At 39.1% G+C, this 12,609-nt stretch overlaps 1 protein-coding gene across 1 annotated transcript; it reads left to right on the forward strand.

Annotated features, from left to right (window-relative positions):
* Window positions 2,934–9,395, forward strand: LOC109846593 (oxysterol-binding protein-related protein 3C-like). The gene is made up of 9 exons (XM_020415840.1): window positions 2,934–3,137; window positions 5,116–5,232; window positions 5,557–5,629; window positions 5,713–5,831; window positions 5,978–6,099; window positions 6,174–6,350; window positions 6,704–6,848; window positions 8,448–8,626; window positions 8,791–9,395. The coding sequence occupies exons 1-9, from the start codon at window positions 2,934–2,936 to the stop codon at window positions 9,023–9,025; spliced, it is 1,371 nt and encodes a 456-aa protein (XP_020271429.1). The 3' UTR covers window positions 9,026–9,395.

Below are 12,609 nucleotides of genomic sequence, written 5' to 3' on the forward strand. Positions count from 1 at the left end.
TCCTCTGGGGTCCTTAGCCCAAAGCCTAGGGTGATACCAACGGACCTCTACGGAGGGTCAACACGCTACTGCTGAGATGCCAAAGAAAGCCCTCTCCTTTGGCCAAGACCTTTTAAACCGCTCTGGCGAGTTGAAGACTCCTCGCCCCGTATCACTACGGCAAATATAGTCAAAAAAAGACCTATGTCGGAGGACAATCCGACACGCCGCGATGCTGCCGGCCAAGGCTTGAAGACAGGCCCCAGGAAAAATGCTGCGACGAAGGAGGGGGAAGGATCTTACGGCCGAGCGCACTGCGGAATAGCCGAACTACCGCCCAACGCAAAGACGGGTTTCTGAGCTTGTGCCGAACTTGTGCGTTTTCCGCTCCCAGGAACGCACCTTTGTGCGCAATGAGCCCGATAGTGAGGCCTCGGCTGCTTATTCACTCAAACGCGACCCTCCAGTGGCGCGTTGTTCAACATGACGCACAACCTCAAAAGTGCGGTCCCAAACGTGATCCTCCAAAGGCCGTTCGATCATTCAAACGGCACGCCACAACTGGTTCAGTCAAAACAAGACCTCAAGGGTCTGTTCAAACAAGCCAGAACGCACACACAAGTGTGCGTTCAATTCAAAACCCGACCCTCGGGGTCTGGTCATCAAACAACACGCACGCCACAAGTGTGCGTTCAATTCAAACCCGACCCTCAGGGGTCTGGGTCATCAAACAAACGCACGCCCAAGTTTTTGATGCGTTCAATCAAACCGATCTCAGGGTCTGGGTTATCAACCAAACGCAATCACAAGTGTGCGTTTCCTAGCCAAAGACGACCCTCACGGGGTCTGTTTCTTCATTCTAAACGCACACCACAGTATGCGGTTCAAACAATGAACGCCCTCAGGGGTCTTGTTCAACATCAAACCGCACACACAAGTGTGTGTTCAATCAGGGACAAAGATCACAAGGATCTAGTCATCCATTCAAACCAGGCCTCAGCCTTCGGTGTTTATAAGCCTATGCCGACTCTCGTGTTTTATCAGAGCATGACCACGGGTCCGTCAGGCTTCAAAATTAGGCAGCATGGATTTAAGATCCATTTTCCCCCCCCTCGCCCCCTTCCCCCCCCCCCCCTCCCTGCCCAACCTACCAAGGGCAGGGGGTTCCATCTCGCACTTACGAGTCTTTCTCAGGTCTCCCGACCTGCCGTGAAATTGTGTCAAGAGGAAAGACCAACACAGCAAAGTGGCTCATTGATGCCAGTGTGACGGCGCTGCATTTTCTGCTTGTCCTCTCCGAATGCGGTTGTGTCTCATCCGACGCCTAGGCATCGGTGTTTAACTAGCGTTGACGAATGCTCGCGTAGACCTGCTAAACGACAGGCGTCGCCACAGAAGAAGACTCTTGAATTGAATATCCTGAGGTCACAATCAACTGGTCGGCAGAGGGCAAACTCCTCGACTTCTGATTCTTGATGAGTTCACAAACAACGTGTCATTCCCCGACTGTTCGGGAAATTTGTGATGATTTTTGAGGGAGTCTTAGGCTACTCGTTACTCAGATCAGGGAGCTATTGCCCGGATTAACTATGCAAAAAGTTGGCAAAGGAATTACAACAAGTGATGGAGCATTCCCGGAATAGACGAATCCTCAATCTTCGAGCTCAGTCGGACCCAAGGAAGTATCTGCCTACATTTGGCGGAAATCCGTTGAGACATTAGCCAAGAGAGTGAACGAACACCAGGTCATGCTCAGGCGCCAACAGGAGACTTCTCCAAGCTTGATAGTGACCATATGGGCCCACAACTTATTGCTGAAAAAGGCCACAAACCCGAATCTTCGGAGGACACCTCAAAGGGAAGCGGCGAAAGCGACCGAGCATTTCGTGATCGTGAGACTTCTCAACTTGGATCTCTGTCTGAGGGTTGAAAAGGGAGTGGAAAAGAACTGATCTCAAATCACTAAATGGATGAACTAGAAGCTCGCCTCAATGCCAATGCGCCGAGGGGGAGAGGAGGTCATTGGGGTTTTGGGGTTTTGGGAGAACTGCACGGGACTAGCAGTCCCGTGCGGTCGATTTTGCTGAATAAAATTGTAAGCAGTCGATTTTGCTTATTAATATTAAAAAAATGTCTTTTTTAAAAATTTGTCCTATCCAATAATATACAAAAAAAAAAATTCTGTATAAAATGATTTCTTTTTCTGTAAATTTACCCTTTTAAACGTAATCGGTATCAATTTTACTCCCAACGCCGTGAGCGCGGAGCTCTCCGATAAACTCCGCCCTTTTCCCTCTTCTTTGATATTTTTTACTGTACCCATCTCAGTAGTAGAAAAGGCGAAACCCTAGCTCTTAGGGTTTTCAAGAAACCCAATCACGGGAAACGATCCAATCGAGTTAGGGTTTCGAAGATGGGATCAAGGGATCAGCAGGCGGAGAGCAGCGGAGGATTCTTAGTTGCAAATTTATGCGCTTTTTCGTTATCTTGTATGTAGTTGTTATGATCCGCCTTCTGTATTTCGCATGAAGAAGTGCGGGATTATTTTCACCAACTTAAAATCAGAAGCAATGGAAAATAATAAGAAATAGCGAACCAATGAAGACAAAGGTTAAATAGATTGGGTAAGAGTTTGTTTAGACCTTTTCTTGAATATTATGATTGTGTTGATTTCTTCCATATGAACAATTGACCGGAGAAAAGGGACATAGCCATCAAAACTTAAAAAGGAGCAAAATCAGTACATAGGTTGACTGGTGCAATATCATTTTATACCCGTTAAGGCCTTCGCACATTTAAGTTTTTCCCCCCTCTTAAAACATATTAGGTGTTTATTGGAAAATGAATGTCGGTTTCTCATTGTAGAAATTGTAAGAACTTCATGGATGAGAGAACAATGATTCCAAGTCTTCTATATAATTTTATGTTAGTGTATTTGACATGATTTCCAATCGATGTCAAGACTTGGTTCCTTAAACTTAAACCTAATCGACATCAATTTTCTGTATGCTCGCATATGTAACTGTATGTTACGGAAACTTACTTTAGTTACACTTCTTTTCAGGTTACTGGGTTATGAAGGACTGGAAGTAATTAATCCAGAGGGAGGCACAGAAGATGCAGAGGCTGAAGCTCAGAGGGGAAGATGGAAGCAGGAGGTGCTGTCTCTTTTCACTCTCACCCTTATAAACACATTCATAAATGACTTATTATCTTGGATGAATTGAAATAGGGATTCTGTAGCGCTTCTTGTAGGTCAATACTTCTATACTACCATGTAATGGGAGAGTGCATTTGCACAAGTGCACAACTATTTGAGGAAGATGTAATTAGAAACCATGAATTAACAACAGATATTAAAACATGAATTTTATCAGAACAGTACCATCAATGATTAATGCTTAATAAGTATCAGGTGGCATCATATATATTTATATATATATTTTTGCGTGTAATATTTTATGATTTGTTAAAAACAGTAGTAATTGATATATTAAGATATTCTTAGGTCTCATGTGCATTATACTTGTCAAAAATTCTTGTACTAAATAAATTTCTTCTTGTTTGTAATTATTTGCAACTTATGCTGAACTTATATAAATTATTCAGGTTTTTTGGTTGAAAGTCTATTACTTTGAATTCTGTTCTTGTGGATATGCTATGTAAAGTAACAAGGACACATGATCTATGAAATGGAATGAATAAGTTGGAATATTTTGAAATGTCTTTTAATGATAATGTTGCTGTCAGATGCCTTCGAGACTTGCGTTGAATGTCTGCTTTTTTGTTATAGAGTGAATACCATATGATGTAAAAATTTGTGCACAATTAGGGAGTGGGTTGTTTAGTGTATAGGGTGAAGTTTAATTAACTGGGTATCATAGGCCTCGTTATGTAGGTTTTTGTGTGATCATTATCTAAGAATTATGTGGAAACAATCAACGAAAATGATGCAGAATCAATTTATATGGCAAGGCATGTGATAAGTGCTAGGGCCAGGGGATACATCTTCACATCTCATAGGACGAAAGTGAGATGAAAAATGGCATATACGTCAACTGTTGGAAGCTAGAGCTTCTCTAATTGAGGAATGAAAAGGAAAGACGAAAAGGATTGTGATTATACCAATTGGAGGTGAGTTGTCATTTCTTATCTCTTTTATATAATCAAGTAAAAGAGGAGGTGCCTTTGTGAAACATGGATGTAAGCTGCAGGATAGAATATATTGATCTGAAGGAAATGCTGCAGTTCTTTTTCAATAGTAATTTAATAATCTCTTGTTCTTTAATAGGTAATGATCTGCAGTCTCGACTTTGAGACATTTATATGGCATGGCCAATAGCTATACTATAGAGTCCGTTTTGTGACACATAACATGTACTTTTGTTGCCTATCCCATAAAGGTTGACCTTATTGTGGATAAATTTGTATTTTAGTTTTGGGTTTTTTATATATTTACTTGGGATTCATGTTAACTACAATGGCTATTTTGCATGCATGCATTCAAGCAAAGTACAAATTGTTAATTTGTTGGGACGAAATTAGTTGGAATCACTCTCTTCGGAAAACCAGAGACAAGACGTGTGGCTTCCTATCCAAACAAGCAAAACATTGATGCTAGCAACAACAAAAAGTCAACTGACAAATAGCAGGAAAACCTCCATCTGAAATTTTGAGGTCAAGTGCATAAATCATTGTCGTCCGATATGGTCTTTAAATGTCAACTTCTCTGTTGGCCTTGATCAATCATCCAAATAAGAAAAATTGCACAGGTTAATCTAAATTCTCTGTCCTGCTGATACAATGTTCTAAGTTTGATCACTGTGATCCTTGAAGTTAGCAACATATTGCATATTCCACACAATTTATAACAAACAATATATGTATCTGATTAGTTATATTGGCAGTTCACAGTAAGAAAACATAACCGTCTTGTTGAGTTTTATTCTTTAAATTGAATAGTCCAGCTTGTTCTTCATAATCTAAATGCACCTCTATGTGATTCTTATGGAAAATTATATGCTATTTCTTTTTTATATATCAAAATTCAAACTCAAGCTTGCTCCCTTATTGTATATTTTTAAATTGTTTTCTATTAGTCTATGCTGATTACATGACATTTTCTAATCATTACAGGAACGAGATGGTTATTGGAAGATGATGCAGAAGTATATTGGATCAGATGTGACATCAATGGTTACTCTTCCTGTCATCATTTTTGAGCCAATGACAATGCTTCAGAAAATGGCTGAGGTTTGTGGTATATGCAGTGATGATATTGTAAATGGTCATTATGTCTTACATACACATTTTGATAAAACTGGCAGTATTAACGCTATGATAAGATAAATCTGACAGCACAAGTACCATGATAGAATCTTCTTTTCCCTCTTGCTAACATGTAGCTTATTGATACTGCATTTACTCACCAAATGTATTTGTGCTCTTCAGCTTCTATCTTTAGATGCTGAATTGAAAATTACATCTTCCTCCTATATTCTTCCAAGGGTTTATCTGCACAGCATGTAGCTGGTCAAACATAATATAATGTTTCTCTCGCTGTAATTTCTATCACAGTTAATGGAATATTGCCACTTGTTAGACCTGGCAGACGAATGTGAGGACCCCTACATGCAATTGGTCTATGCTTGTAAGTAATTTTTATCATCTTCTCTTTATGTTTGCGCATTAAGAAATTTGTTCGTTTACTGGTATTTGTGATAATAAATGCAGCTTCATGGGCAATATCTGTGTATTATGCTTACCAAAGAACATGGAAGCCATTCAATCCTATCCTTGGGGAAACTTATGAGATGGTTAATCACAATGGAATTACATTCATTGCGGAGCAGGTTAATTTCTTGGAACTCTGAGATGCTCCTTTCTGTTATTTCCTTTATCATGATATTGTTTTAGAGTATCATGTCCAGCACATTATATTCCTTAGTACTATACAGGATGTGTTAGAATGTCAATCTTTATTTTCTTGTCATTTCAGGTTAGTCATCATCCTCCAATGAGCGCGGGCCATGCAGAGAATGAGCATTTTACTTATGATGTCACTTCCAAACTAAAAACTAAGTTCTTGGGGAATTCAGTAGAAGTTTATCCTGTGGGAAGGTGAGCTGCTTGTCCCAAACCTTGTCATAAATGCAACAAAACTATGCTCATGCTATGTCAGTACTTTCGTGCAGGACAAGGGTTACCCTTAAAAAGTCTGGTGTTGTCTTGGACTTGGTGCCTCCTCCAACCAAAGTTAACAACCTGATATTTGGACGCACCTGGGTTGACTCGCCAGGGGAGATGATCATGACAAACTTAACAACTGGGGATAAAGTTGTGTTATATTTTCAACCATGTGGCTGGTTCGGGTAAGAGATTGTTTCTAAGTTTTTCTTTGATTTTCTGCCACTAAATAGGCTGTCAAGTTTATTGTGCACCAAATTTGCTAGCAACTCGCACTACTATTATTAACAGTGCTTTGAACAAGAAATTGTCAGGAGACTAGATGCATTACTCTTGTTCTCGTTGCTCCTCTTTCTTGATTTATGTGTGATTTTTTTCTTGTTTCTAATGAAATAATATTGCATACAAGGATTGAACACCAAGTGGAAGTATTCATTAATCTTTTTCATGATTGTTGCTTTGAGGATCCCTTTGAGTTCTCTTGCTTTCTTTTTAGGACTGTGTGATGTTTCTTACTGCAAGCTATCTGTGTGTGCAGTGCTGGAAGATATGAAGTGGATGGATATGTATATGATGCGGGAGAAGAACCTAAAATACTGATGACAGGGAAATGGAATGAATCCATGAGCTGCCAACCATGTGACAAGGAAGGAGAGCCCCTTCCTGGCACAGCACTAAAAGAGGTTTGTTTCTTATTTTTATGTGGATTTCTTTTGCTAGATAATTTTTTATACCAATTAAAGATGCATCATTTGTTTTCTTTTGCTTAATCATAATTGACATCCCTCTATCCTGCATTATGCTCTAGTTTCTACTATTTACTTTATTGCTCCTCTTGCCGACTACTACATTTCATTCAAGTAGTCTAGGGGCTGTTTTCTATCTTTTGCATTTTTTTTCTTCGTGTTTAGAAGATATATACTTCTTCTATATGTGTCAAATGCTAACTGCTCTAGTACTCGGAGAACAGCTCCAAACACAATACACCACCTTGCTTAGGTCACCTTTTTTTTCAAAATAGAAGAATGGTTCTGAGAATTTCGTTAGAGTTGTCCATGCATAGTGATTCTGGTTCATCAAAACACACATATCTGTTTTGGAAAAGAGATACTTAACTAGTTAGCTTACAGGACAATTTGTAGAAGTCTATTAGTCTGGTTCCATTCCTCGCCAAAGGTGCCTTGAAAGGAAATTGCACGACATTGATTAGTAATATTTATATGGATCATCAAAAGCGATGCAAGGTTTGCTTTGTGAAGAAACCGAATCAAAATTAGTGCTTCCACCGATAGATTAATTGTCTTTTAGTGTATACTGTTTTCCTACCAATGTAAGAGAGGAGTAGATGGATAGATAAACAGAAGCAATTCTTGAATGCTTCTAGACAATTAGACCTGTAACAGCGCACAGAAAAAATCAGAGGCAAGTAAGACTGGACCGGTAGAAATTCTGAGTACTACGTAATTAAATTTAGCAATGTGTTATGCATAGGCCTTGGATAATTAATGTTCACACAAATATATTGGTTGCAATAGTTTTATTTCTAATCTAGGAAAAAGGGATAGTTATGCACCTCTAGTAACCATCTATGTCTCCAACTAATCAATTATTGACATGCGTCTCGCTGATGTTATCTCATCATCCAAATTCTCATCTTTTTCTCTAAAATCTCAAGCCCTCACCATCTTGCCGGGGTCAGGACTCATGTATATCGAGGTCAAAGGTGAGATGTTGGAGTGAGTAGTGAGCTGAGGATTCGGAAACTTGGGAAAAATATGAGAAAAGGGAGATGATGAAGTGGTACTCAATGGAAAGATATGAAACTTTTCAGTTGAAATCTATTCTGTTAAACCCGCTATAAACTCTTGTCATGACATATTTATCTATTATTCTATTAGCTGAAATTATTTACATTCAGTGTTATGATAAAAATCCTGAAATTTTGAATTATATTTCCTTCATTTTGCCATGAATGATTAGATGTCATCGGTACACATGTTCTACTACTTGAATCCTGTTAGTGCTTGAAATCTTGAACTTGAGCTATATTCTTTATTAAGCTCAACTGAAGCTCTCCATGTATTCATCGCTTTCATTTTTTCTACTTCCCATGGTTATTTATTGTCCTCGTCAAACAGATACAGCTTAAATGGATAATAAGATAATGTTACTGTATGGACACTATAGTATACAAGTTAGATTACATATCAGCTGGTTGTATTTCACTTGAGCAACTTGATGTGCATTGATAGAATATTTGTTCTTTTGCTGATCTGTAATAGGTTTGGAGAGTTGTGGCCACGCCTGAGAATGATAAATTCCAGTACACATACTTTGCCCATAAAATAAACAGCTTTGATACAGCACCCAAGAAATTATTGGCATCAGATTCCCGATTAAGGCCTGATAGATATGCACTTGAGAAAGGTGACTTGTCGAAAGCTGGAGCAGAAAAGAGCAAGTGAGTGGATAGTACTGCCATTTACGTAAATCATAGATACTGATTCGCCCATTGCTAAAATAACATGATCATAAACTATAGTGGACAAAAATGATTTAGAAATTTTTTTCACTCAATTTGGATATCCATGGTTTTACTTATTGGATAGTTTTTACTAATTTCAGTTTGGAGGAACGACAAAGAGAAGAAAAAAGAAGCAGAGAGGCAAAGGGGCACCAATTTACACCAAGATGGTTCAATATGTCCGACGAAATCACACCCACACCTTGGGGTGACCTAGAGGTCTACGAGTATAATGGCAAATACACCGAACACAGGGCAAACATTGATAGCTTGAACTCTACAGAGGAAGTGAACATTGAATCCATTGAGTTCAACCCCTGGCAGTATGGTAATTAAACCGCTGAGTGAGGTATGTGCTGTTTTTGCTCTTCCTGTCTTCCCCGTTTCCTGGAAAGAATCCAAAACAGTAGAAATTTCTGTTTGTGACAGCAATTTCGGTAAAGCGAAACTTACGAGCTTCACAGTGTAGTTCTGCTCGAGAAAGAACTTCTCTATTGATTAATTATCTCAAAAATGTTACTTGTTTCTGAGATTTCGATTTTCTCAGAATCGTATTTCATTGAAGTTATGCTGGTACCTTCATTCCACTTGGAGGATAAATTTGCAGCTTATTGTGTTCAAATATGTACAGTTAGCTTGTATTCAATAATTAAACCTTGTACACCAGTATTTGTTATTTGCAACATTAAGACTTCTTTGATTATTTGTTAGATGGTTGCATAATCCAAATCTTTCTTTCAAATTAAAATTGTAGTATAGATTTGGATGTTTCCTTTCGCATGAGCTTCGATGGAAAAAGCTATGGCTCTTTGAGAGGCATTGACAACTGGCCTTGTGCTAGTAATAAGTTATTGGATTCTATGTTTGATGAGTTTGCTAATGACCCCAAAGATTAAGCCTAGCTGTCTCAGTTTTTTTTTTAATCTAAATCTAAATCTTAAAGTAAGGTTAAGCTGGCTACAGCAAATTTTGAAGACGGTGATGTGCGCTTTGGTAGGGTCTAGGGCCAATTGTTTGGGTTTACGGTCTCCCCACTCATCCTGTGCTGTGGATAATGTCGGTGCTAAACGCACTTTTAATTTTTCTATTAAAAGTCACATAATTGGAGCAAAAGTCACACATCATACTAAAATCAATTTTAATTTTGATTTTAATTTTATTTTAATTTTAATTTTATAGAAAGCACTTTGATTTGAGTCGGCCTTTCTTTCTTTCCTTTTTTCTTTTTTCTTTTCATAACAAAAAAAAAAAAGAAATATGCATAGCTTTTTTTTTTCTTTTTTTAAATTAATTTTTTAAATATTATATTATTAAGATAAATTGATAAACTATTATACATGTGATGATGACAAGCGGACAACAAGCTAAATCGATAATTTTTTTTTTTGTTTTGTTTTGTGTGTGTGATATAATTACGATTCAGATGATCCCTATACTATTTTAGATTTGGCAAAAAGTCTCGTCATGTAAAATACTTATCTCATATGAAGTGAGGAAACACGGAAGGAATCGGTTAAGTATCTTTTCAAATGTTTATATATTTGGGAGTTGGTTTCTCCTGCCTTTTTTTACCATTGGGAAAAGAAACTCCATTTCTAGAAATCTAAATTTTCTTTTTCCCCTTCGCGCGCGTGTGTGTGTTTTTTTTTTCCTTTTTTTGTTAGTGGCTCGAGTTTTGCCAATGGGGTGCCACGGGCCAGCCCCAAGGATTGGAACTCGGATTCAATGAATTATTTTTCAGACCGCCATTTTTTTTAGTTATTAATAAGAAAGTGCATAGACGTTAATGCAACTTGAGATTGTATCGGCTGGTGGACATTCTCTAGGAGGTACAACAATCACCTCATCCAAAGGGTGAAAATCAAATTAAGAACAAATAAAAGAAATTAACAATTACCAATAATTGATAAAGAAAAATCATAACCGCCCACTTCCTCCAACGCTAAAAGCTTTCATCGACTTTCGTAGCTATTTATCCTAAAGGGTACCAAATGTTCATAATTTAAGGACTAACAAAACTAATGTTAAAAGGGTACCGCTATTTTATGTTCCTTCTTCAGAAACACGCTAATCTAACTTACCTTACACAGCCTTCAGAAAATGGATTTGGATCCTCTCCACTACAAAAAAGTAGTGGATGGACCACTACTTTTAATCTCAAACGTTGATTATCTAGTTGATGATTATGATTTTTTCTTTTAGTGCAAATTAGGAATGAGTGTAATACACGGGAGTATGGTAAGTGTTAGATTTAGATTGTATCATAATCGCCTACTAAATAATCAACGATTGAGATTAAAAGTAGTGGTTTTTGTAGTGGAGAGGATCCAAATCCCAGAAAATATAAAAGGGTGAATTCCATGGACAGTCTTCCTACATTATTTTATTTTATTTTATTTTATTTTTTAAAACTAGAATTTATTGCCCTCAACTCTTTTCTTTTATTTACTCTTCTCACCGTCCTATTCACGAGCGAGGCGGAGGCTATTCGCAGTTCAAAATGTCAATACGAAGAAGATGATAACTGTTAATAAAATAGTTGGTGAGCGATGATGAGCGGTTGCTGAGTGAATAAATGAGGAGGTTTATATGCAATTTATCCAACATAATAATAATAATAATAAAATTAAAACTCGAGGCATTTCTTCTCCTCAATCCTCGCATAGCTGTTTGAAGCGATCACATGACGCTCTGCCTGCAACATGCCCCTCTTAATTCTCTCTGTACAGATATCTTGGTTAGCATCACTCAAAAGCACTTCAGACAGAAGTGACCGCAATATGTACTCATCACTTCCCCAGTTTTCCATTCTCGTATGTACAAATGAATGTTTTCTCCAAAACAAAAACACCTCAATGCTCTCTGTCCCCCAAAAAATTGTTGACAAAGGTTGCATAAAACTTTTAACTAACTATGGTAATCAAAGTGATTTTATTATAGTGTTTTTCATGATGTTTTTTTTTAAAACACGTTTTTTTTTTAAACACCATTTATAGTTATTATTTATATAGCGGCGGCGGCGGGCAGGTCCGACCGCGGCGCGGCGCGGTGAGCAACGTGCCGGCGGTGCCTGACTCGGTCGGGCGGCGGCCGACGGTGCCGGCGCCGACGGTCCGACACAGGTGACCTGCGGCGGACGACTTTACGGAGGGCGGAGTCGAGGATATGGGCAGCGTAGTGGGGCGAGTGTCGGCTAGGTCTGGGGTGTCGTGAGCGATGACGGCGTCGTCGGCAGGCCGCTGGCGGCGGGCGGGCGGGGCGGCGGGGGGCGGCGCGATGGTGGTGGCATTGGGCCGACAGCGGTGGGTACGGGTGGTGGCGGCCGGCGGGTAGCCGGCGGCAGCTTTAGATGCAAAAAACAAAACTCTCAAACACATTTTTAGTGTTTTTGCAGAAACTGTGTTTATATTTTTGCATTTTTATAAATGGTCAAGTCAAAACAACGCTCGCTGCGTTACACCAACGTGTTTTAATGTTTTTTTTGAAAAAAGGAACAGAAACGATAAAAACACCACGGTTACCAAACGCTCCCTCAAAAAGTAGCGGCGCGGTGAAAGCAAATTCTACGGGCGCCGGCGTCACAAAAACTCTTTCCAACACAAACTGAGGACAAAAAAAATTGGCGTACGCACCCTATGATCCGAGGACGTGGGGGCACCCCGGACAAAATTTTGATTCCAAGGGGGACCAGTGTTTTCATCCTTATGGCAAATCCTCATCCATCCATACGGATGGCGTTGCCTCCAAGCTAGCCATTCCTTCTCTTTTGGATCACATCATCGGCGTGGGAAAATTGTTTCCCTACCCAGAGCTTGAAAGCGAGTTTCTCGTAGACCCGCTAATAATTTGCGAAACCGTCAAGGTTTTATAGGAATGCGACTCCTGTGAAATAATGGATATGAAACGACAACTCATCGAAT

This window comes from Asparagus officinalis, chromosome 7 (genome assembly GCF_001876935.1).
Source record: "Asparagus officinalis chromosome 7, Aspof.V1, whole genome shotgun sequence".
NCBI classification, from domain to species: Eukaryota; Viridiplantae; Streptophyta; class Magnoliopsida; order Asparagales; family Asparagaceae; genus Asparagus; species Asparagus officinalis.

Bases quoted from the DNA above. Each gene is read 5' to 3' on its own strand.
- LOC109846593 (XM_020415840.1), top strand. From the start codon at position 2,934: ATGTCAAGACTTGGTTCCTTAAACTTAAACCTAATCGACATCAATTTT. The intron at 5,630-5,712 runs GTAAGTAATTTT...TAATAAATGCAG, and splicing joins CATGCAATTGGTCTATGCTT to CTTCATGGGCAATATCTGTG. The intron at 6,100-6,173 runs GTGAGCTGCTTG...ACTTTCGTGCAG, and splicing joins GAAGTTTATCCTGTGGGAAG to GACAAGGGTTACCCTTAAAA.